General features: G+C 39.5%; 1 protein-coding gene across 8 annotated transcripts in view; it reads left to right on the forward strand.

The window, feature by feature from the left end:
- Window positions 1-27,409, forward strand: part of ANO4 (anoctamin 4) — a 337,100-nt gene that overhangs the window by 280,491 nt on the left and 29,200 nt on the right. For all 8 annotated transcript variants that reach the window (XM_055096039.3, XM_055096038.3, XM_034934336.4 and 5 more), the window contains 7 exons: window positions 7,281-7,363; window positions 11,760-11,900; window positions 14,738-14,902; window positions 22,366-22,402; window positions 24,648-24,759; window positions 25,766-25,823; window positions 25,963-26,060. In XM_055096039.3, the coding sequence (XP_054952014.1) occupies window positions 7,281-7,363; window positions 11,760-11,900; window positions 14,738-14,902; window positions 22,366-22,402; window positions 24,648-24,759; window positions 25,766-25,823; window positions 25,963-26,060 (694 nt within the window). The remainder of the gene's footprint in view (window positions 1-7,280; window positions 7,364-11,759; window positions 11,901-14,737; window positions 14,903-22,365; window positions 22,403-24,647; window positions 24,760-25,765; window positions 25,824-25,962; window positions 26,061-27,409) is intronic.

Here is a 27,409-nt window from a genome sequence, read left to right on the forward strand (position 1 = left end):
GCCAAAAATTTATTTGAAATTGATAATAATTGTTCTATTTAAGAAAATGCCAGAAAAACCCTAGAAGAAAACCTAGGCAACATCATTCAGGTCATAGGCATGGGCAAAGACTTCATGACTAAAACACCAAAAGCAATGGCAACAAAAGCCAAAATTGACAAATGGGATCTAATTAAACTAAAGAGCTTCTGCACAGCAAAAGAAACTAACATCAGAGTGAACAGGCAACCTACAGAATGGGAGAAAATTTTTGCAATCTACCCATCTGACAAAGGTCTAATATCCAGAATCTACAAAGAATTTAAACAAACTTACAAGGGAAAAAAAACATCAAAAAGTGGGCAAGGGATATGAATAGACACTCTCAAAAGAAGACATTTATGCAGCCAACAGACACATGAAGAAATGCTCATCATCACTGGCCATCAGAGGAATGCAAATCAAAACCACAATGAGATATCATCTTGCACCAGTTAGAATGGTGATCATTAAAAAGTCAGGAAACAACAGATGCTGGAGAGGATGTGGAGAAATAGGAACGCTTTTACACTGTTCATGGGAGTGTAAACTATTTCAACCATTGTAGAAGACAGTGTGGCAATTCCTCAAGGATCTAGAACTGGAAATACCATTTGACCCAGCAATCCCATTACTGGGTCAAATCCTATGTACCCAAAGGATTATAAATCATGCTACTGTAAAGACACATGCACACATGTTTATTGCGGCACTATTCACAATAGCAAAGACTTGGAACCAACCCAAATGATAGACTGGATTAAGAAAATGTGGCACATATACACCATGGAATACTATGCAGCCATAAAAAAGGATGAGTTCATGTCCTTTACAAGGACATGGATGAAGCTGGAAACCATCATTCTCAGCAAACTGTCACAAGGACAGAAAACCAAACACTGCATGTTCTCACTCATAAGTGGGTATTGAACAGTGAGAACACTTGGACACAGAGCAGGGAACATCACACCCCAAGGCATGTCGTGGGGTGGGGGGCAGGGAGAGGGATAGCATTAGGAGAAATACCTAATGTAAATGACGAGTTAATGGGTGCAGCAAACCAACATGGCACATGTATACATATGTAAGAAATCTGCACGTTGTGCACATATACCCTAGAACTTAAAGTATAATAATAATAATAATAATAATAAAAGAAAATAATAGGGTGTGGCCTGAAGAACATTCAGCCCTGTCCCTTTTGTGTCTGTGATGGGCCTTATGAGACACCCTTCTCAACGGTCTGTGATTCTGAACCAAGAGTGTCCTGGTATCTGAACACTAACCTGCCTGAACACTACCCCTGATCCTACCTTTACTTAGAGAGTGGAATCCTCAGATTTTCCTAATATGTCCACTAACGTTGTGAGAAGATTGCTATTTGGGATTGGCATTATTAACACCTCAGATGAACTTTATTTGTGGGTAGGTTTTTATTTTTATTTTTATTTGTGGGTAGATTTTATTTGTGGATAGGTAGGTACATGGTGGAGGTGAAGGTAGAAAATGGAGCAGAAAAAGCATGCAAAACTCTGTCTTGTAAATACAATTAATCGAGTGTCAGATGTTGTGGCTTGAGAGTGTCCTTTTCTAAGATCTGTGAGGGAAATGGTAGACAGGTTGTTTCATCTTCATGCCTTCAATGCAATGTCTTAGTGACCAGGTGACTTCATCTCCATTAAGGTAAAATGCCTATGTTCATTAAGATAAGGTTAGATCGCTGTAGCACAAAGGCCTAACATCATTCAGTGGCTTTGAAAAACACAGAAATTAATTTCTATCACATGTATAAGTATGAAGTGAGCATTCCAGGCTGGCAGACAGCTCCACTCCACATGGTCACTCAGGGACTCATGTTCCTACAAAAGAGCTGTTTCCCATAACCCCAGATCCTGTCATCACTTTCACGGTCTCACTGGGTCACCTGGGTTCTACCCATCCAGAAGGGGAAAGTGGATACGGAAAAAGCACCCCACAATGTTTTAAGAAGTCAACAGGCAAGTACTACACATCATATCACCTGTGCTCATATTTCACTGCTGAGAACTATCCTTTGGTCACATCTAATGCAAGGGTATCTGGAAAATACAATATATATAGGCAACCGTATTCTCAGCAACAATCATTTTATTGTGGAGGAAAGCAAGAAAGAATCTTAGAGGACAGTCAGTAGTCTCTGCCACAGGGTCCATACAACCAAATAATGAGAGTGATAGTTAGAACAGAATCACACTTTTATTGCAAGACAAAAGAGAAGCATAATAAGCTTCAAACGTTGATACTATTATTAAGTTATTTAATAGGCCCTGGTGTGTAAAGCATTCAGAAAGTGTAGCTGCATATTCTTCAAATTCATATCTTAATTTCTTATAAGCATATGAAAATATTTAGAAAATTAAGAATAGTTTTCCACATTTGCTTTCATTCTCAGGACAGCATTTCATTTATGCATTTATGGAGCCTCTCTGCGTGCCAGTTGCTGTGCTAGACTCTGAAGGTATAAAGACAACTAAGATACAGCTCTGCTCTCCACAAACTAGTCATAGATATGATCTGGGTTTGGGTTTTTATTGGTTTTGTTTTTACAGTGCTGAATGGTGTGATTAGCGCTGACCTAGAGTTGTGTGCACAACTCAGCATGGGTGCACAGGGATGATTCAGGGGGCGTAGTTACAGAACACACGGGGCTAAACCTGAAAGTGAGGGTGGGAGTTGACCAGATGGACCCAAATAGGGAAAAACATTACTCGCTAAGGAAATGGTGTGGGCAAACTGAGAAAGTATAAAACAGCTCATGTGTGAAAGTGTTAGTGAGTTAGCCTGTGGTGCAAGTCAGGGCAGAGCGAGTTGGGCTTATGAGCTTTGCATCGTGAGCTGCTAACAGATTTTATTCTATAGGTGATGTGGCTCCACTGATTCCCAAGACACCTGGTTGGATCTGGATTTAGAGAAATCATTAGCAATGTAAAATGATAGATTGGAATCTAAGGAGTTCAAAATGCCAGCAGTAAGGCTAAACATGCTGATGCTTTAGCTGAGAAAATTCTTGTGGAAAGAGTTCCATGTGCCAAAAGAAAAAAAAAAAAAACACTTGACAAAACTCTTAGGAATTTCGTCTTTTGAGAACAAAGTCATAAAAGAAATACACTTTTTAATCAAATTTATCATAGTGCCAGGTAGTATAAGAGAAATATATATATATATATACACACACACATACACATATATCTTTATATAAAACATAAAGATATATATATCTTTATATAAAACATAAAGATATATATATCTTTATATAAAACATAAAGATATATATATCTTTATATAAAACATAAAGATATATATATCTTTATATAAAACATAAAGATATATATATCTTTATATAAAACATAAAGATATATATATCTTTATATAAAACATAAAGATATATATATCTTTATATAAAACATAAAGATATATATATCTTTATATAAAACATAAAGATATATATATCTTTATATAAAACATAAAGATATATATATCTTTATATAAAACATAAAGATATATATATCTTTATATAAAACATAAAGATATATATATCTTTATATAAAACATAAAGATATATATCTTTATATAAAACATAAAGATATATATATCTTTATATAAAACATAGATATGTATATCTTTATATAAAACATAAAGATATATGTATATCTTTATATAAAACATAAAGATATATGTATATCTTTATATAAAACATAAAGATATATGTATATCTTTATATAAAACATAAAGATACATATATCTTTATATAAAACAAAGATATATATATCTTTATATATATATATAACAAAAATACGTATAGCATAAACCGCCTTTGAAGGAGACAAGAAAGTGTGAGCTCATGACATAAGACAGTGTATAACTAGGCACACTGAAAGTGCAGGGGCTCCCAAGGCTGTGAGTATTCAGAGGAGGGAGTTTAAACCATGGCATAATGAGGGATTGGAACTTGGCCTTGAAAAGAGACAACCTGTCTTGGTTTGACTACGTTTCATAGGTACAAATAGAGGCAGATTCTTCTTCCTCAAATGAATGGGCATTTCACCCAAACATACCGACAAGGGAATGGCAGTTGCACAAGCAGCTAATTTCTTCTTCTCTTCCTCTTGAGTACTATAATGGAAGAAGGGAGAGCATTATTAGCCAAAAAAGGGAATATTATAGTGTGAATATTTATGTTCCCCCAAATTCATATGTTGAAATCCTATTCTTTAAGGTGAAGGTATTAGTAAGGGGGGCCTCTGGAAAGTGATTAGGGCATGAGAGCAAAGCCATCATGGTTGGATTATTGTACTTATAAAAGAGACCCCAGAGAGCTAACTACCTCTCCCACCATGTAAGGGCACAGCTGGCAGGTGCCATCTAAGAACCAGAAAGCAACCCTCACCAGACACCAAATCTGCTGGTGCCTTGATCTTGTATTTCCCAGTCTCCAGACCAGTAAGAAATAAATTTCTATTGTTTAGAAGCTACCCAATTTATGGTATTTTGTTACAGCAGCCTGAACAGACTAACACAGGGAATTAATGGTTAGAATCTCTGTTTCCTCCAGGCAGGATTCAGCAGGAATACTGAAGAAGGGTGATGGAATAATTGTGACAGCCACCAGCTCATCTTAGAAGTCAGTTCCCTCAGATGAGAACCATAGAGGGTTGGTAGGGCGTAGTGAGAGCAGCAGCTGCCAGTGAGACAGACTGGATGTGAATCCTATGGCCTGAGGCTGTCCCAGAATGATCCCCCATCAAGTGTCTTTGTGCTCATGGAGGTACCTTCGTGATTTTTATGGAAAATAGCCACATATTCAGGGGCTGGGCCACTTGTCTCTTCAAGAACAGGGAGACCCTAGAGATCAAGGAGGGAAAGTCTTTATAAAGTGGCATTTGCTTGAGGGGCTAGAGGACCTGATAAAGGAAATATCCCAGGGACTCTGTGCAAAGACAGTTTGGTGAGGCAGAGGGCAAGTGTGCAGCAAAGAGTTAACACAGCAGGCCTGCTTTAGAAAGGCCTGCTTGCAAGGGTGGCCCTTGGCTGGTGTCTGGGAACTTGGCTTTCAAGACAGTTTCCACCACCCTGACTGCTAAGGGTAACTCGTGATGCATAAACTACATGTGCCAACAATACAATTTATGCTTTCTCCCTGGAACTCTGGAATTTTAGTACGTGCTAAGCAGCTGGTGCCTATGTGACCAGCCCCCAATAAAAACCCTGGGCACTGAGTTTCTAATGAGCTTGCCTGTCAAACAGCATTTCACATGTGTTGTCACAGCTCATTGCGGAGGAATTAAATACATCCTGTGTGACTTTACTGGGAGACGACTTGGAAGCTTGTCCTGTTTCCTCCCTACTTTGCTCCATGCACCTTTTCCCTTTGCAGATTTTGCTTTATAGTGTTTCACTGCAATAAATCTTAGCCATCAGTACAACTGTATTCTGTGTCCTGTGAATCTTCCTAGTAAATCAAACCTGGGGATGGTCTTGGGGATTCCTGAGACAGCAAGACTCCCTGGAAGGACTCCAGTAGAAAACAGCTGCGCAGCATTGACACAGATAAACACATATATTTGTTTTAATTTCTATCTTCCAGAATAAGACATTTGATTATTTTAGGTGTATCTTCCTTAACAACTGTAACTACTCAGAATCTTTCAGATTTTAGGAAGGCACTGAATATACCATATATTATTAAATGCCCCAGGAGGCCTGGGGAATACATACTAATGTACTCAAATACATTAGTATGGCTGCTTTTAATACATGAAAAGTCTCACTAAGAAGAATAAATAGAGGTTATATGTAGCCTCACATCAGTCCAGGTCAGGGCTCACCACCAGATGAGTTTCTGCCAAACTTAGGGGAAAAACACTTAAAATTTTTAGAGCATTTTGAATTTTCGCATTGCAGATAAGGGATTGTGGGCCTGTATTACCCTCCTTCTTTTGCTTATCCGGAAATTAAGGCTTAGAAAAGTTAATTGATTTGCCAACAGTAGCACAGCTTGTATCTGATCTGGATTTCAAATTTAGGACTGTCTAGGCTACATGCCCGAGAACTCTTATCTATCACTCTAGACTGTCTTTCTAGCTACTTATTTTAAGAATATGTCTTCAGTGTCTGCATACTACTAAGGAGGAAGTAATGTGTGAACAAGGGAGAATAGAAAAGAAGAAAGTAATTATATTTTTTTGACATGGCCATTTACATAATTTACTTTCCTTCATGAAATGGATTCCTAATATATATTTATTGTTACCTTCTGTAAGTCTAACTGCATGACAAGGCCCAAAAGAGAAATATCCACCCATTCTCTCTCCTAGGGTATGTCTGTTATATCCTTATAGTCATTCTCAGAGTGTGAGAGAGTGTGTGTGTTTCTGTATGCATGTGTGTGTGTGTGTGCCCCTGTATTTGCATTTTGCCTTCCAAGGCAGCAGGAGTGTGTCTTATTTTCTCTCTGTTTCTCTTTTATTGCATAATGCTCAATAATTCATTTAAGTTGATATGCTTTCATTGAATTGAGTAGAAAATTACCTTGGCTGAATGAAGATAACTCCCAGATTTCTCTGCATGGGGAGGCCAGCCACCTTGCACTTACTGGAGAAAGTTCTTAATAGACTTACCCACTTTTACCCTCATTGTGGCAACAAAGAAATGGTTTGGAGAAGAGAGAAACAACAGGACTCCTTCCAGTAAAACAGGAAAATATATTTTACATAGGTATTTGCTGTGAGGAGGATTTGAAGGGACAGGAAATCACTGCCAAATACATGTGAACTGCCAAGTTTCATTTTGACTTTTCTGCTCCTACCTGCCTCTCACTTTAAAAAATAAGTGCTTGCTTACCCATGTTTAGGCAATAGAAAAAATAAAATAAAAAAATAAATGCTGTATCAATTAGATAGATGTCGGTAACCCAGTTTTCTGAATCCTGACATCCCAGAATGTAAGAATTTGTCATTCTAATAAGTCTGTTCTGCCTCAACTTGTAAATCAGCTTAATTCAATTCTAAGTGAAATCTCTCGTTTTTCATTATGTCTGACACAAGCTTAGTAATTCTCAGAAAATAGTCCTTGTGAAATGAAGTTCAGCTGGAAATTGTGATACTCGATGATGCTTACACTAACAACTGTCATTCTTGGCAATGGCTTCATTATTCAGTGACACAGTTAAGAGCCTTGTTTTACTTTTATTCAAAAATGTCTTTGTCTTTCTCTGCTTGTTCCAGCAACAGTTTTCCTGGAGTTTTGGAAAAGACGGCGAGCAGTAATTGCTTATGACTGGGATTTGATAGACTGGGAAGAAGAGGAGGTTTGTATCATTTATCTCAGAATGTTGTAAAAAGCAAATCACCCAGAACCACACGACCCCCCCCCAAAATTGTCACTCTCTGTTCTGTGACGGAAGTCAGGTGTACTCATAAAGCATTTTCAATTGCCTTTTCAGAAAATTTCAAGCAGTATAAAAATGGACTGACAATTTTTGTAAATTTTTGATTCCTTAGTGGAATCAAATCCCTTGATTAAGTGAAGAATTCCACTTGTAGGTAGAGGCACCAGAAGAATTGGTGGTGTAGCTTTTTTTTTCCATTTTCTTAAAAATCATCCTTTTTTCTCTAACTTCAGCAGAAAAAGAGCATTCATTTGACATCTCCAGGTACATGGAAGCAATCCTTCCAAGAGAATTACCCAAAGGCAGTGTGTCTGTGAGCAGCACCCAGGACCGTGCCCAGGTGTGCACAGGCTCTGAAGTATGACATCAAGTGTTCCGTGCTGGGGACAATCCACTCTGAAGCGGCCACCTTGGGAGACGTGGTTAAATGGAGGGCCAGCTCTAGACAAAACTGCCAAGGAGGGCCAGACTCAGCCCCACCACTGTCCCTCAGCGTCTTCTAGGCCAGTCCGTTGTTCTCCTCCTGACCTGTCTTGTTCTAGTACTCTCTTCTTGCCCCTATTCCTGTCGGAAGTCTGAAGTACCCACACTAGGCATGGTCACCATGGTCCCCTCTTGGACCCTGCTTCCCTTGACAGTTGGTCCAGGCCTCAGCCCCACTCTCCTCCCTCTCGTTCATTATCTCTTACCCCTCCTGAGTCTCATTTCCTCAGAGCCTTGCTGTGCCAGTAAATCAGATAAACCACTCATATGTGTAATTTTTTTTGATCATGGCTATTAATATGTGTTTTCCTTGAAGGGAACACATGTATATATTTTCATGTATAAAAAAGAATCTTTCAGAAATATGAACGATGTGAATTTTAGCCCTGTGGTAGGCTTGGTGGGGGAAGTAATTCTGAGAGGTATTTTGGTTGTTGTTGTTTGTTTCCTTCACACTATGCCTCCTCAACGGCTGCCTGTTCCCCTTCTCCCATGAACATGTTTGGGTAGTTTTTTGGTTTGGTTTGGTTTGGTTTTGAATGTACTTCAGGTGTACAACAGGAGGTTTTGATACATGACACTGAGATTTTCAGCAATCCTTGTTCTCCTGATAAGGCTTTCTTTCATGTTTTTATAAATATTCTCCAGGCCAGGTGCGGTTGCTCACACCTGTAATCCCAGCACTTTGGGAGGCCAAGGAAGGGGTACCACTTCAGGCCAGGAGGAGGATTTGAGGATAGCTTATAGATGGCCATCTTCTCCCTGTGTCTTCAGGCCAGGAGTTCGAGACCAGCCTGGCCAATATGGTGAAACCCCATCACTACTAAAAACACAAAAATTAGCTGGGTGTGGTGGCACGCAGCTGTGATCCCAGCTACTTGGGAGGCTGAGGCACAAGAATCGCTTGAACCCAGAAGGTGGAGGTTGCAGTGAGCCAAGATTGCACCACTGCACTCCAGCCTGAGTGACAGAGTGAGACCCTGTCTCAAATAAATAATGTGTATATATATTTTTTCTAGGTTCTAGATATATATATATATAATATATATATATATACACATACACATATACATATATATAGATAGATTTTCTTCAAGTGGCCAATTTTCAAACATATATATATGTGTATATATACCTAGAACCTAGTCAAAAAAATATACATATATATATGTATGTGAGTGTGTGTGTGTGTGTGTGTGTATACATATATATTCTAGGTTTGAAGAAGCTTCCCAGGCTGACTATGACATCTATTGGTAGCAGCCGGACTGCATTCAGAAATTCCTCTTGTGTGGTGCCATTCTGCTGTTTCTGGTTACATGTGTTCATGGGAACAGTTCCCAGTGGGGTGGAAAATATTCTTTCCTGGGAATCACCTTGGGCAATTTACTTCATTGGACTTTAAAAATCTCTAATGAAAAGAAGTGGGACTAAATTTTCCCCTTCTATCTGTAAAGTGTGGCCCTATTTGAGTAACTTTGACCAAACCAGTCTACAATCATTGTTGGCGTTTGTGGTGGGCCCCTGATGTGGGCACCCTTCTTGGGAACCTATGTATCCCTTATAAGTGTGGAGCCTTCTGTCTTCCCAGCCCCTGATAAAAAGCGTGGAGTGCTGAATTGTCCTCTCACTCTGCATACCTTTGTACAGGAGCCTACATACGTAGCCATTCCCAGCTTGGGATTCCTTGTGGAAATGCCTCACTTCTAGCCCATGGTTTCCACCTTATTGTGCAGAAAAACCCAGACTTGCTGCAGACCTTCTGGGGCAACCTCGCACATTAGTTTGTCAGGGCTGCCATAACAAAGTACCACAGACTGGGTGGCTTCAACAATAGAAACTTACATGCTCACAGTTCTGGAGGCTAGAAGTTCAAGCCAAGGTGTCAGCAGGGTTGGTTCTTTCTGAGAACCATCAGGGAAGGATCTGTTCTAGGCATCTCTTCTTGGCTTATAGATGGCCATCTTCTCCCTGTGTCTTCACATCATCTTCCCCCTGGGTGTCTCTGTGTCCAAATTTCCTCTTCTTATAAAGACACCAGTCATATTGGAGTAGGGTCCACCCTAATGACCTCATTTGAACTTAATTACCACTATAAAAAAAACCTGTTTCCACATATGGTCACATTCAGTACTGCAGGTTAGGACTTCAGCAGATGAATTTGGGGGAAGCAAGACACAATTTGGCCTATAACACCCAGTGATATGGTTTGGCTGTGTCCCCACCCAAATCTCATCTTTAGTTGTAGCTCCCATAATCCCCATGTGTTGGGGGTTGGACCTGGTGGGAGGTAATTGAATCATGGGGGTGGGTTTTTCCTGTGCTGTTCTCATGATAGTGAATAAGTCTCTTGAGATCTGATGGTTTTATAAAGGGGACATCCCCTGCACATGGTCTCTCTTGCCTGCCACCATGTAAGATGTGTCTTTGCTCCTCCTTCACCTTCCACCATGACTGTGAGGCCTCCCCAGCCATGTGGAACTGTGAGTCCATTAACCCTCTTTTTCTTTATAACTTACCCATTCTTGGGTATTTCTTCATAGCAGTATGAAAATGGACAGATACATCCAGGAACACAGACCTGTCTCCATGATTGGCCTTAGTTCTCGGATGACTAGCTCAAGGGCTCTTGATGACACTTATGGCCCAATAAATTGAAAGTTTCCCAAAGAAGCAGAAGATTCTAGGTCTGCTATGTTTATCTCCTCAAGTATAACTGCCTAAAATAAATGAAAGACAGAGCCTGCTCCTAATGTATCTCCTGCTGATCTTACCCATGACCTACCCCTGAGGGAAGTCCAGCCTTGGGCTAATTCAGTGGCAGGAGCCAGGCTGAGCCATGTGAAGGCCATCCTTCATGCTACATGGGCAGGCTGCTGCCAAACTGGGCTCTCTCTCCATGACCTCTCTTCTGTCAGCTCGTTCCTTGCTTTCTGTCAGTACCTTCATCCGAATCTTGACCATTTCTACCTGGATTAACTCAATCTCCATTTCAGCAGAGTTTCTGCTCATTTGCCATCCTCTCCCAACACTCTCAAACATAATGCATGCTTAATTAACGGGAACCACATCAGTGTACCATCTTGCTGATTGCCTTTTCCTAATCTCATAATTGGTTTTTAGTCAGAAGCTTTTCACATTCAGGAGGCTCAGCTAAATGAAATAAAATCTCAGTTTGATTTAGAATTGGAGGAACCTTGATTTTAACTGGTTTTGAAAGGTGCTTACCTTGTTTTCAATTAAGAATTAAGAATATACCTAAAGTCTATTGGTTAAAGATGAATGACTCCTATAGGAACTTATTAAAAAGTAGATGCACCATGTTTTTAGTGAACTAAATCTAAAAATGCAAAAAAAATTGCTGGAGAAAACTAAGAATTATATTGTCATTATAACTTACAAAATGGATTTTGAACATTTTCCTGTAGAGAAGCCTTCTTTGTCCTGGTGTTTCTTATCACTCTCTGGTAATAAAAGTAAAAGCTTATTAGTTGTTCCAAACCATTAGGACAGGACAGCTTGTCCCTTTTAAAATACCATTCTCAGGGTGGTTTTTTCTTCAAGGTTAGTTTTATAAGATAACAGATAAATGTAACTGTTAGTCCAAATTTCTTTGCTTTTGATGATAGTAAATCTTGATCTTCACTCTTTAGATTTTCTTCAAGTGGCCAATTTTCAAACATTTAAGCCTGGGCACCCAAACCCACTTCATTGGTTGACTAATTAGTGTGGCAGCTGTTGACTCTGTTTTATGGTGGGGTAAAATGATATTTCTTTTTTTATTGTGTGAGCACCTCTTTAGTGCATTAAAATGTGTCTGCTTGTCCTTTAGGAAGAAATACGACCCCAGTTTGAAGCCAAGTATTCCAAGAAAGAGCGGATGAATCCAATTTCTGGAAAGCCAGAACCTTATCAAGCATTTACAGATAAATGCAGCAGACTTATCGTTTCTGCATCTGGAATATTTTTTATGGTTTGAAACTTTAAAAAAAATATTTGTTTCATAAAATACAAACCTATAGCATAATAACAGTAATCATATTGGGCATTTGCATTGTTCTACAAAATATTTTTGCACTTTGTTATTTATTCCTCACAGTAACTTCGTCTGGTGGTCAGGGATGGTATTGCTATCCCCATATTACAGATAGAACAACTGAGACTCCAACAGGTTATGGGGCTTGCCCAAGGTCAGCCAGTAGGTAGCTAAGAGCTGAGACCCTCTAATCTGATATTCTTTCCTCTTGCCATATTCTACTATGTGATGCTGAAAGGAGTCAAAAATGTGAGACAGGATTTACAGTAGTGTTTTTCAAACTTTTCACCATGCCCATACAGTAAGAAATATATTCTCTGTCATAACCCCGAATATGCCAAGCAAGTAGATGTATAAAACAGTGTAAGTAAAACAGTGCTCACTTTTATAATATGCATAAGCTCTGATTTTATTTTATTAAAGTATATTTTTAATGACAGATTAGCCTCCTAAAATTAATTTCCTGACTCACTAATGATCATGTCAGTTTGAAAAACAGACCTCAGTTTTTAGCTTTTCCTAAAAAGCAGTCTTAGTAATTAACTTTAACACTGTTAATTACTGAACAAAACATATGCAGATGTTTCTGAAATGTCATTTTAGAACAGTAAAGGATGATTAGGATCCTCCTTTCCTTTTTTCAAATGATGAGTATATAAATATATGCCTAGACCATTAGAGTAGGAAGGACAAGACTATAGCAAATTCAGACAGCCTACTCCCTTTTTCCAGTGAAGAAACTGGGGAGATGAAGGGCTGGGCAGCTTACCCAGACTCCTTGGCTCAGACCAAGATTCAAATCCATGCCTGTCTACAGATACTGCTTTTAAGCAATTGTGTCATGCTTTGCCTTCTATGTACATATTCATATTTATTGTATTGTTTCTTACAAAGACCCGTAGACATAGATTAAGCTTTTCCTGTTCTATGGATGGGGAACTTGGAACACAGGAGGCTGGAGCTATGGAAAGGACAAGCTTGCCCAAGGTCACACTGCTGGGTGATAGCTGAGCTAGGGCTCTAATCTCTCTTCTGACTTTGAATCCAGCCAGCTGTCCATCCTACCTCATTGCCATCCTTGTCTGAATTTCAGCATAGATTTTACCTGTCTCCTGATCAACAGCACTACAATTAAGATCTGAACAGGTTTTTGTTTATTTTATTGTTATTTTGGCCAGTCTGAGCTAGGACTTGTACTTGAGCTTTTAGAACATATCTCCCTTAAAAGTAAGCAGAAAGTAAATTATGTGCAAAACAGGAATACTTTTGTGAAGAAAAGAATCTCTAAATCAGCAGAGGCCTTCCTGAGGCCTGGCTTCAAGGTCTAGCCTTTGATAATTAAGTGGGTTAAGGTCTCTAAGACATGTTAATATTAGGTAATCACCTAATGAAAGTCACAAAACTTTTTGGAGTCTCAGATTTGCATTAAAGTCAGCCCTATGTGTCTGTGGGTTCTGCATTTATGAATTCAACCAGCCACAGATGGAAATTTTTTTTTAAAATGGTTAGTTGTAGCTGTACTGAACATGTACAGCTGCATGTCATTATTTCCTAAACAATACAGTATAACTATTTACATAACATTTACATTGTATCAGGTATTATAAGTAATCTAGAGATGATTTAAAGTATATAGGAGGTTGTGTACAGGTTATATGCAAATACTACATTATTTTATAGAATGGACTTGAGCATCTGTGGATTTTGGTATCATGGTGTTGGGGGGTGGTTCTGGGCCAATCTGTCATGAGGATACTGAGGGACAACTGCATTTCATAGAGAAAGAAGATATGCTGTATTGTTCTCAAATGCCATGAAATCTTCAGGGAAACATGCTTCAGTCTGTGTGAATATCGGATTAACAAGATATGTACCTATCACGTAGTTGGTTCACTCAACAGCAAATAACTGAGCACTTACTATGCACCTGTAATTATGGTAAGGTGCTGTAGAAACCATGTGAGCAAAAAAGACTCCTTCCCTGTCCTTATGGAGCTTACTTTCTAGTAGGGGAGCCTGAGAATAGTCAAACAGATTGTTAGAAATTATAAGTAGTGTCCTGAAAAAGATGTAACCATATGGTATGGCTACCACATGACAACACGAAAAACAAATAGTCTGGGAGTCATGAAGAACTTTTATTATGAAGTGGTGTTTGAGCTGAGAAGTGAGGAAGGATGAGTAGGTGTTAACTAGGCTGTGTGTGTGTGTGTGTGTGTGTGTGTGTGTGTGTGTGTGTTCGGCAAGAGATTGGGTGGGTAGGTATTACAGGCAAAGGAAATAGTCTTGACGATTAAGGGTGCTTAGCCCGTTTGATGTAATGAGAGAAGCTGTGGGGACCCCAGAGGGAAGGAAGAATGGTGCCCAAAGGGGCTAGAGAGAGGGTCTTGCAGGTTGCTTAAAGGTTTTGCTTTTATCCTAGAATAATAGGAAACTAATAAACAATTTTAAACCGAAGAGTGACATGATAGGATTTCCATATGAATATTTGTCCATCTGCTCAATGTATATTCTGCATTAAAAAGTGTTGTCCCATAGCTTACACAGATTCTCAACTTTCAAGCATGTAATTCTTTTATTTTAATTTTAAAAAAGTAGAAAAAGGCAAGAGAAAGTATTAACCACAATGGAAAGTATGCATTTGATTGTGATCTCTTGAGCAGTACTGCCATGGTGTTACTTCCTTTTCCCATCAGAGGATGTTCCAGGAATGTGAATCCTCTTCCTGTAACATTCCACCAAGAGGTTCACCGGGTGTCTTGTCTTCCTGCCAGATCTGCGTGGTGATTGCTGCCGTGTTCGGGATCGTCATTTACCGGGTGGTGACTGTCAGCACTTTCGCTGCCTTTAAGTGGGCGTTAATCAGGAATAACTCTCAGGTTGCAACCACAGGGACTGCTGTGTGCATCAACTTTTGTATCATTATGTTGCTGAACGTGGTAAGTGAGCTGCAGTGGCTAGCCAAACGGATCAAAATGTGTGGGCTGCAAGTGACAGTTTTCTTCTGTTGCTAAGGGGATCTGGCCTCAGAGAGGTGGGCCATTCACATAGCACTGATGTCCTGGCAGCAAAGTGCCTGGCATGAAGATGCACTTGGGTCTGAGTGCTTAAAAGTCTTGATTCAAATCTAGACTCTGGGCTTTTCTGCAGTATAAGATTGGGCAAAGCACATAACCTCTCTGAACATTAGTTCCCTTATTTATCCAATAAGATTATATTGTACACCCCTTAAGTAAATTTAGAGAAAGAATTTAGAACACTCAGAACCTGTGACACAGCATTGCAATGTTGGTTCCTGTTTCTTTTTGATTATCAATGATAGGAAGATAGACAGTATCCAAAGCATTCCTGGCTAGGTACAGGGGCTCATGCCTATAATACCAGCATTTTGGGATGCTGAGGCCAGAGGATCGCTTGAGCCCAGGAGTTCAAGACCAGCCTAGGAAACATAGTGGGACCTTGTCTCTACAAAAAAAAAAATAATTAGCTGGTCATGGTGGTGTGCCCCTGTAGTCCCAGCTGTTTTGTGGGGCTGAGGTGGGAAGGTCACTTGGTTCAGGAAAGTGAAGGCTTCAGTGAGCAGTGACAGGGCCACTGCACTCAGCCTGGGTGACAGAGGGAGACCCTGTCTCAAAAAAACACAAAAACAAACAAAAACCAAAGCATTCCTTGATATAACCCTGCAAGGAAACCATCAAGCTGGTACATATTGCTTTTGTTGATTTCCAGGCTTTTTCAGATAGCATATTTCAGCCCAGATTTCTTTGCTGAATCCCCAAACTCACACGTTAAACTGCCTGCTTGACCGTCTCCACCTAACACTTTCAAACCCAACTCCCCATCTTCCCTCCAGAATCAGCTCCTCCCACAGCCTTCCTAATTGTACTTGCCCAGACTAAAAGTCTTGGCATTCTACTGGACTCTTCTATTTCTCTGGCTGTCCAAATGTATCCAGAATTTGATCACTTTCTGCACATCCCGAAGTCCCACCCTGGTCCAAGTCTGCAGTGTCTCTTGCCGAGATTATTGTAGCAGCTTCCTAACTGGTCTCCCAGCTTTCACATTGCTCCCTTCAATCTAGGCTCAACATGGAAGCCAGAGAGAGCTTCTTACATGTAAGTCAGTTCACATGGCTCCTGTGTTCACGAGGTGTAGTGGCTTTCCTCTCTCTCACAGTAAAAGCCTGCGAGGCCACATCTACACAGTGGCCTCACGGGCTTTCGCTCATCTGGTCTGTGTGACATCTCTGACCTCATCTTTTCTTTTACTCACTGTGATTCACCTGCTCCAGCCGCACTTGTCCTTTTGATGCTCTCACCCCAGGACTTTTTTTATTTGCTGTTCTGACTGGAGCCTTTTCCTCCCACAGGGTCTGCATCGCTTAGTCCCTCACCTCTTTCCAGTCTTTGTTCAAATGTCACTGCTCTAGTAAATGCTTCCCTGGTCACTCTGTTTTAAATTGCAGCCCACTCCTGCTATCTGGCAATTTCCCATCTGCTTGCCTGTGTTTTTTCTATAGCATTTATCACCATCTAATATGCTATATATTTTACTTATTTATTTTGTTTATCTGCCATTTCTTTTGGAATGTAGGCCCATAAGGGCAGAAGCTTTTCTTTATTTTGTTTGTTTGTTTATTTGTTTTTCACTGTTGTTATTCCCTAGTGTCTGGAACAGGGCCTGGCACATAGCAGATGCTCTGTAAATTGTTGTTGCTATTTTTTGTAGAACAAAAGTAGTGCCTGACATGGTCGGCTGCTGAGGTCAACCTATACATAAAAATATGGCCAGGCACTGTGGCTCATGCCTGTAATCCCAGCACCCCATCTCTACAAAAAAAATTTTTTTGTAATTAGCCAGGTGGCACACCTGTAGTCTCAGCTACTTGGGAGGCTGAGATGGGGGGATCACTTGAGCCTAGGAGTTCACGACTGCAGTGAGTCATGATTGCACCACTGAACCCTAGCCTGGGTAACAGAGCAAGGACCTGTAAAAAATTTAAAAAAATTTAAAAGCTGACCTTAAAGGTTTGTAGTGTAAATAAGTAAAACAATGTACATAGAGTGCCAAGGACAGTTGTTAGGCATGGAGTAGATGTTCAGTTAATTATAGTTCCCCTATCCTTATTTATACTGCATCTTAAATCTGGGCCATAATGCTGAAATGCTTACATCTTTGAAAAAAGATTTTCCAAAGGCCAACTAATTTAATACTATTATCCATACAGGTTTATCTATTTAGCTTATCATTTCTAGTTCTTTAAATGATCCTGAGTTCCATAACCAATAAAACTTGAGTGATTCCTAAGAGAATTCAACCTACCCAATAACAAAGAACTTAATTTATGATCACTAGGTTAACTAGTAATCAATGAGCTAATGAAATGCAGGTAGCTCATTATTAGTATTAAAATACATAAAACATCTTTATTATTTTAGGAAAAAAGTTTCAAGACTCAGAGGTAATAAAAAAAAAGGGCAGTTGCTGATCATTTTGACGTGATGTTTGTGTGACAGCTTAGCAAGTGGAGATTGAAAGTAGATGGTTAGCACTTCCTGTACCTCCCCCTTTTGACCCCCCACCAGGACTCGGTCTCAGTGTTAACTGTGGAATACACATTGTAGGTGGAGAGTGATTCCTAGTGAAATTAACCAAACAGCCATAGGTGAAATGTTTTGCATCCCATTAGGATGCAATGAATTAATGCCTACTATATTGTTATCATCTATTTCCTCCAATGTCTTAAAATTTAATTTATACATCTTCTTTACAAATAAATGCCTGTGTGGCATGGGCAAAGGCTTCATGACTAAAACACCAAAAGCAATGGCAACAAAAGCCAAAATTGACAAATGGTATCTAATTAAACTGAAGAGCTTCTGCACAGCAAAAGAAACTATCATCAGAGTGAACAGGCAACCTACAGAATGGGAGAAAATTTTTACAATCTACCCATCTGACAAAGGGCTAATATCCAGAATCTACAAAGAACTTAAATAAATTTACAAGAAAAAAACAAACAACCCCATCAAAAAGTGAGCAAAGGATATGAACAGACACTTCTCAAAAGAAGACATTTATGCAGCCAACAGACACATGAAAAAATGCTCATCATCACTGGCCATCAGAGAAATGCAAATCAAAACCACAATGAGAAACCATCTCACACCAGTTAGAATGGCGATCCTTAAAAAGTCAGGAAACAACAGGTGCTGGAGAGGAGGTGGAGAAATAGGAACACTTTTACACTGTTGGTGGGACTGTAAACTAGTTCAACCATTGTGGAAGACAGTGTGGCGATTCCTCAAGGATCTAGAACTAGAAATGCCATTTGGCCCAGCCATCCCATTACTGGGCATATACCCAAAGGATTATAAATCATGCTGCTATAAAGACATATGCACACATATGTTTATTGCAGCACTATTCACAATAGCAAAGACTTGGAACCAACCCAAATGTCCATCAATGGTAGACTGCATTAAGAAAATGTGGCACATATACATCAAGGAATACTATGCAGCCATAAAAAAGGATGAGTTCATGTCCTTTATAGGGACATGGATGAAGCTGGAAACCGTCATTCTGAGCAAACTATCACAAGGACAGAAAACCAAGCACCGCATGTTCTCACTCATAGGTGGGAATTGAACAATAAGAACACATGGACACAGGGTGGGGAACATCACACACCAGGGCCTGCTGGGAGTGTGGGTGAGGCGGGAGGGATAGCATTAGGAGATATATCTAATGTAAATGACCAGTTAACGGGTGCAGCACACCAACATGGCACATGTATATATATGTAACAAACCTGCACGTTGTGCACATGTACCCTAGAACTTAAAGTAAAATAAAAGAAAGAAATGCCTATGTACAGGAAGTGAATCTGTAAATACACACTTGCCCATATGTTTCGAGCAGGTGCCAGTGTTGTCAGAGTAAAACACTTCATTTAACTGGAAATCATTGATCCAGCAATATCTACTTCAAGACACAGCCTAGATAAGAGAAAGTAAACAAATTCAAAATGAAGATGGGAGCATAGGGAGTGGCAAAAGTACGTAGTTGCTGATGTTACAAAAGCACCTGCTATATGCTGGGAGCTAGGCTGCTAGGCATTTTTCATCTTTCGTCTCCCAGAGTGTTTTAGACTAGCCAACATGGAGGAGGTAGAGTTCACACTCTAAAGCTAACACATATTATTCTTAGGGATGCCCTTGTGGTTTTTCATTTATTTTAGATATAACATGAACATCTTTGGTACTCTGATTTTCAGCCAACATCAAACTAGAATAACATAAGGTTGCTAACGCAAGAATACTGATGAGAACAGGGAATGACAAGCCATAGCAAAGAGAAGGAAAGAAAAGAAAAAATATACATAAGAACTCTAAAAGCAGCATCAGCCAGGACCTCTTTGTGCAGGGGCCAGTTACCTTACTCTCCTCAGCTATCTGTGATGATATCTCATCCCCACACACACATTTACACTCCTGTCCCCTGAGGTTTTGTGGGTACCATTATGAGGGCAACCAAATGTATAATATAGTTGGAATGGTTTCATCAGAATATCTTTAAAAAATTTTAAGTCCTTTCTATCAGCATAAGGGATGACAGACTACTGGTTGTAATATAGCTTTGACCAGTTCAGAAGTAAACTCTCCAGTGGCTTCTGAAATTACTCAGTGTGAGATATTATCGTGATCCAATATAGATTTTTTACAGCTGTCTATTGTTTTCAACTACTTAACATATTGACCATACTTTTCTTCCAAAGGTAATCATTATTTAGACATTAATTATTAATAATTTTTTATCAACTAAATATAAAAACCTTGAGAGCTAGATTAAAGACTGATTTTTTAATAATATAATTATTATAAATCACATATCCCATTTCTGACTTTTTGCTAGATTTGTCCAGTGCTAAGTAAAATAACAGATCTTTATCAGATGCCAAGTTTCTGATAGATTTGATGATATATGTTTACTTTTATATAGTATTTACTTTAAAATTTATATTATTTTACAAAAGCCCTCTAGGTCCTAATGAAATATTATGCCTCTTAATGGCTGGTTAAGGGGCACTTAGTAGTTTACATTTTATTCCATGTCTTGAAAAATAAATATTTCAAAGATAGAGTGAATAGAAGTGAATAGGATGGAATTTCTTGTTCCTGATCATATTGTCTCAATTCTGTTCTGCTTCACTAGTGACCAAAAAACATCCCAATATGGTGGTTGCAAGCCAAATAGGCCAACAAAGGCTATATCCCAGGAATAGACTAAAAAGTTATCATCCTTTTTATCCAGCCATGCCAATCTGAATCAGATATTTAATTATACTATAAACACATCTCATCTTCCAAAAAAAAAAAAGGTAAACCAGATAATATAGCTTGCATCAGAGCAAGTCCACATTTATTGATCAGCCTGGCAAGATAAAAGTAGAAGTACACATAGCTTCCTTTTGGACATATCTGTAAGATCAGAAAGCTTTCTGCCGGTTACAGATATTCACAATGAGAATTTGCAGCATCTAGTTTGGAAACTTAGATTTTCCACTGCTCTTAGCAGAACAAACTTCCCGTGGTTTATCTCTCAACCGTCTAATGAGAAATCAGACATTTTTCCAGAAACCACTCGTGGAGATCTCTGAGCGGCTGTGAGTCCCTCTGTGTGTGTGCCCTTCCCTCCTGCATCCTGTCCAACGTCTCACAGTCCATATCCATATATATATATATATCCTTCAACATATATATGAAGTAGTCACAGATGCCATGGATCCCTACTGTGTCCCCGTATGTTTTACCTTATTTTTCACAAGGTTAATATTACTCATATGTTGACTCTTATGTTATTCCTTTTTTTAAAATTACAATGTTTTCAGTGTTCACACCCATGTAACAAAGGCATATCCTCAGCTCCGAGGGCCTTTTAGACAAGTGTGCAAAGTGAGGTACTGTGACACATACACATCATTGTGAAAGACATAAAAGATAAACCAGTTAATCAAGAATTGTATTTTTGAGAAAGGTTGTCTCATCAGTCAAATTAATTTTCCCTGATAATTACATAATTAAATAATTGTAATGTTACAGTGCCTTCGTAATACATTGTAATATTAAAATATATTTGATTAGAACATCTGTTCTTATCTGTTGTTTACTAGGATTTTGTTTTTATGATCAAATGGGTATGACTAACCTATGTCACAAGGTTTCTTATGGAAAATGACACCAATCTCCATTACCACTGGACTCCAAGAGTCTGAGATTTCTAGACACAAGATTTGTTCCTATGCCATATTAATATATCCTAATATAGCAAACCATAGTTGTTGCTGAAAGTTTGGAGTCATACATACAGATTATGTTGTTTATTTCTGTAATTAGCAGAAATCTCAGATAAGAGAATTCAAAAATTAAGCAGGACAGGAAGGTCAGTAAGTTCAATACCCATCCTGCCCACATATAAAGAAAAGGATGGTCTGAAGAAGAGATAAGGAACTTGCCCAAGTCCTGTAGTTTGCTGGATGGTCAAGCTGTAATTCCAGCCTGGGCAATTTTAACCAGTGTGTTTTCACTACTTTAATCTAAATGTGTTCTTAATCTTCATATTGTTCCAGTCTATTAAACTACTTTTCCTTTTCATTTTCACTTACCGTCTTTTGTTTTAGAAACAGCACTTGATGTTTCAATTATACCCACTCTGGGGAATCTCCTAGAGCTGGATTTACCCTAGACTATACTCTCTGCTCCTTGGTACACACACGCACACACAAACACACATACACACATGCATACATGTACCCCACCCTCAGAACCATCTATTGACCAGATGGCTGGGTGAGTTAAGGATGCGTGAGTTAAGGAGGCATCTGGTCCACCAATGGAAAAGTGGAGTACCATAAGCTCTGGGAATTTCCAGTAATGTTTAATCACTTCAGTGCTTTTGAATGCTGTAATCTAGAGTTTACAGCAGTCCATAAAGGATAGGATTGCAGGATCTTACCATCAGAAGCGGGCTTAGAGATTTTACGTTCAAGATGCAGAGGTTCAGCAATATTATGACTGCCCAGCACTGCCTAGAAAGCTGGTAATGAATAGCAGCTAGCCTTGTTGCCATAAAATTATTTGCCCCAAAGTAAGAAGTGAGATTTTATAAATAGTTAGATAGGACCTTGTATATTTCTTTCTTGCCCTGAAAATTCCACTAATCTCCATTACCAATGGACTCCAAGAGTCTGAGATTTCTATACACAATGTTTTCATTGGTTGAGCAATGGATGCTTAATGAAATTATTTTGACTCGTGATTTGACTACCTATTTCCTTTGTGATTATAGATTTTATAATACATGCAGTTCATTTATTAAATGCATGAAATTTATTTTACAGCTCTATGAAAAAGTTGCCCTGCTTCTGACGAATTTAGGTGAGTGGAATCCTTTCTATTTCATAGAACTGTACTGTGGACTAGAGAGTATGTTTCAAAGATTCCTTTCTCTAATACCGCTGGAAAGAAGTAGTCCCTTTATTTTAAAATTCATACAACAAGTTTTTTCTTTGCCTTCAACAGAATAATTTAAATATGTCTAGTAATTTTTCTATATAAAGCTTTAAAATCTGTCACAAACATTATCTGTCATAAGCTAATGTAATTTAAGGTAGATTTTCTCTTCATGCACAAAAAATAGCATTACAAAACTACATTTGTGTAAAGTATCCAGTATAATTTAGGAAAGTGTTCATTTGCTACTGCCTATAATTTTTGTTTAATTAAAAATGTATCAAGTTTTTATGGTATATAAACTCACAGCAAAGTTAGTTTCTTTGAAGACTGGAAGGCCAGGCATGGTGGCTCACATCTGTAATCCCAGCACTTTGGGAAGCTTTGGCAGGAGGATTCCTTGAGTCCAGGAGTTCAAGACCAGCCTGGATAAAATAACAAGACCCTGTCTCTACAAAAAAAATTAAAAAATTAGCCAGGCATGGTGGCATGTACGTGTAGTCCCAGCTACTCCAGAGGCTGAGGCAGGAGGATTGCCTGAGCCCAGGAGGTCAAGGCTGCAGTGAGTCATGATCATGCCACTGCACTCCAGAACAATCTGGTAACCAGTAATAACTTGTACATTTATCACATTTTCAAAATAAAGAAATTGTCCCAATTTTATTAACAAGGTATTGGTCATTGTGCTCTATGCAGTTTGAGAAAATTACATGCTCCCATCCACAACTTGCTTTAATGCATTCCATAAGAAGCTTGTCCAGAGGAGAAAAAACTCACAAAAATGTTCCTATTTTTAATCATCATTATGACAACAGATAGCATTTACTGAAACTTTCTATGAGCTGGATACAGAGCTAGGCACTTTACCTTATCTCTTTTAATGTCATTGAAATCTTCCATCACCACCAGTTCTTGCCCAAAAAGATAGAAAGAGGTTTATGTCCATGGAAGAGATAACTGCCCATTGGTAGACAATGTACCCTGTGGTAGCTTGATCCAGGCTAGCAGAAATGCCATTGGAGGTACAGTCCTGGTCCATCCACGGTGGGGACACCTGGGAACCTAGCTGGTGACCAGGAGACCTTTCCATGTAGCCAGGAGTTCAGTAGCAGAAGTGAAACACTTTAAGAAAACCCTTTAAGAATCCTGTGTCTTTTTGGCCCTCAACAACAGTATGGCCTTGTCCTAAAACTGACATTTTAAACCATTTTAAATCAGATTTACTTTCATTCTCCCTTCCCTTCTCAGACATGCTCCCAAAAAGCATTTTGAGTTATAATTTGTGGAAATGAATTGATTAAGTGAAGTATTAAATGAGAAATTAGAAGTTCAGGGAATGTGGAAGCAGACAAAATGCTACTGTATTAAATACATTTCCTTAGACATTGCTTGCTCATAGAATGTAGCTCCTGTGAAAGGATAAATTCATTCGACATGAGATTTCTAGCTGGAGGTTTGGTCTTGGGGGCAAATGGATCCATGTTTTGGTTCACACCATTATGTCCAGAGAGCATTTGCTTTATGGAGGTTGAAATATATGGAGATGAGATTGGCCCCTGACTGAGGTCAGGAAATTATAAGACACAGATGGTGATATGAATTAAAAGCTCTAAAGATGATGCCACCTCCTTGATATTTGTCCATGAGAATGGAAAATGGGGGATAAGGGTAAAAGCAAATGAGTCAAATGCTCTTAGCGTTCTATGATAGGCATTTGACTCCCTCTTAAGCAGTAGGTTGGTATAATATGAGAACTGGAAGTTGAGACCAAGGAACTCTTTGGAGCTGGGAGGAACTAAGCCTGCATAGATTAAGAGGAAAAGAAAAGGCTACTGCAGAGAGCCACGACTGGGAATGAGGCCTCGACAGCCTGGCTGTCTATGCTGCTGGCTCTCCGGGTATCCTGTAAGAGTGGAACAGTCTAGGTATTCAATTCTCTCAGATTCTTCCATAGCCACTTCTCATGAGACCCTTGTTGGGTCTGGTCTGTGAGCTTGAGGATCCTATGAGTGGTCTGTTCCACCACACGCCATCCGTGGGTAAACTGGAGTCTCCTGCAGCCTCCTCAGGACTCCTGCGTCCCCACCCTGTGTGTGTGGGGAGGGAAAGAGAGGGAGTTGAGAGGGGATGAGATTCAGCCTTTCAAACTCTGCTCACCTTTTGTCCACAGAACAGCCTCGCACAGAGTCTGAGTGGGAGAACAGCTTCACCCTGAAAATGTTTCTTTTTCAGTTTGTCAATCTGAACAGCTCCACATTTTACATCGCATTCTTCCTCGGAAGGTAAGAACCTGACCCCTGCACACCTCCCCAAGCTGAGGACAGAACACTTAGAAGGCACTGACTCGTGGGGACAGAGAAGCCCTCCCTTAGGGTGATTTATACAAAGTGTAAAAAGGGAAGAGCATCCTCCTCCCTTCTCTTCCCAAATCTCAAAACCACCTGGCATCCCAGGGAAATCATCTCCACTCAAAACTGTCTGTGCACCTTTTGTTGCTAAGATAAGCAGAGGAAAATAGTTTGTGCATGTGAATGATGCATTGAAAACTTCTGGCCTCTGTCTGCACCTGAATCAGGCCCCTGGCTTTCCCACCTATGACGGCAGGTGGTACAACGGGGAGGGGGCTGTAGCATGTCCTGGATTCCTGACTTCACTTAAAAGGGAAGGACATCCTGACAGGAAAGGGGGCAAAAACGGGATACAGAGGATGCTGGGTAACTTTTAAATCCAGCAGTTATGAGGATTTGGGAAAGATTCCCTGGGTAGTGGTAATGTCGCATGAATTCCCTTACATCTGGAGGCATTTCAGAGGAGATGGGAACCCGGGAAGGACCAGGTATAGGGTTTTGGTGAAATCAACACAGCAGTCTCTCCTTCATTTCTAGCTATTCCAGCAGCACAAAACTCTAGGCAAATAGTTCAATAATTTTTTTTAACAGCATGACTATTACTCAGAAAAATCAAATGTGTTTAAATCCAGGAGTAAAACTTCTGCTTACACAGGCCAGAGCAATTGATATGCAGCAGAAAATGTTGAAAGTCCACAGCAAGCAGCAAGAACTAGCTTCTGCTTTAGGCAGCCTGACAGAAAGGCCAGAAGAGACATGTGCCCTGGAGAATTCCAGAAGCTATGGTTATGACAGATCTGTGGAGGGTTTCCTAATTCCCCCAGACCTACTACTTACAGTAGCAGTCATTCACATTGGAGAATGTGCTAAACTAAACGTAATATTCACTGAAAGCTTGGACCTAGAGCACTAATGGCTTGTTTTTCTCTGTGTGTTGAAGATTTACAGGACACCCAGGTGCCTACTTGAGGCTGATAAACAGGTGGAGACTAGAAGAGGTCTGTATTCTCCCATCATTCCTTGTTTCCGACAGACTTGCATTAAACAGCCTTAGGGCAACTTTGTGTAGATTATAAACCAAACACCCTTTCTTCCTTTCCATTGATTCTGGAATTTCTGTGTTTGCTTACCTTGCAGTGCCACCCTAGTGGATGCCTTATTGATCTGTGTATGCAAATGGGTATTATAATGGTGCTAAAGCAGACCTGGAATAATTTCATGGAACTTGGCTACCCGTAAGTACCTTAGTATCAATAATTGAGAGGCAGCATTGCTCATTATTGGCTTTTCTAGGTGTGGCAAGTAAGATAAGCAATGCAGACTCAGCAGTTAAGCCAGTGCATGCACCTGGAACTAAGTGCTCACATTTAGACATCCAAAGGCAGCCATGAAAATCATAAACATTGGCTCTTCTGGGAGATTTAGCACAATTCACATGAACAAACGTGAATATTCTTTAAGGAGACTCTTTAGGCCCCTAAATATTGGATATTTGCTTGTGAGCCCCTTTAAATACCTCTGACCTTTTGGGCTCCAGCATTGCAAGTCCTTAGCATGTATGACACATTAACTACATCTCCACTCTCCCATCCTCATGGTAAGGCTGGTGATAAGATGTTGACAACAATGAGCAAAACCTTGCATCAACTTGGTAAGGATGACCTTGAATTCTGCTGTGTTTGCTCAGTTATGGTCAGTTAAGTTTTAATGGGGACATAAATCAACAATGCTTCTATTCTGCTTTAATTCCACACCTATTGGTTTCCATGTCAGCTCAATGTCTCTGTAGAGACAAAGAAAACTCAAGGTTTCAGGGAGGACCACTCAGCCAGAACGATTAGTGGGAACTTGGTTCACTTCAGAAAATCTTTTCTTAGCTCTCTGTCAGAACCAAAGCCAGTAATTTTCTGTTCTTAGATTTATTTTTAGAAATCTTGTTCCAAGTATTTGATGTTTTCTATAAAACTTTTTAAAAATAAAACATTAAACAAAAATTATCAGTGTTGTATTCTACTTTAAGATATAAATCACAATTAAAATGTCATAGACATCAAGAGAATTATATTTTATCTTCTGATAAAATAAGGACATAGAGCAAAATTGTAAAGTAGGCAGTTTGTCTTTGATGTTCATCCCTTTATTTGCTTCATTTCCCATGTGTTTTGTTTTTTGGCCCTTCTACTCCTGGATATCCTTCAACTTTTTCCTTGTCCTGTACAGAACACAGACCTGCCTCCAATCTGTCATTTCCTCAATGCTTTCTCATATTACAAAATGCACTCCTGAACACTGCTAAGGGTTCCTGTGCTAACCTTACCAATGCCGGGTGCATTTTACTGGGAGTCAGAGTCCCTGTGGAGAGCTCATGCCAAAAGCAAACAAGTCCAGTTGTAGAACTGCAGGTGTTTATGTGCCAAGAGAGGAAGCATTTTGTGGGTTTGCAGATCTTTAGGCCCCTGATGTCAGAGTATACAGCTCAGCACCCATGTAGCAAGACTGCTCAAGGGTCCTAAATCAAGCCACTTAAGCCAGATATTCCTCAAGATATCTTGGTGTTGCCTTTGTACTGGGGTATCCATTTATA

Source organism: Pan paniscus, chromosome 10, assembly GCF_029289425.2.
Source record: "Pan paniscus chromosome 10, NHGRI_mPanPan1-v2.0_pri, whole genome shotgun sequence".
In the NCBI taxonomy this organism is placed as follows: domain Eukaryota; kingdom Metazoa; phylum Chordata; class Mammalia; order Primates; family Hominidae; genus Pan; species Pan paniscus.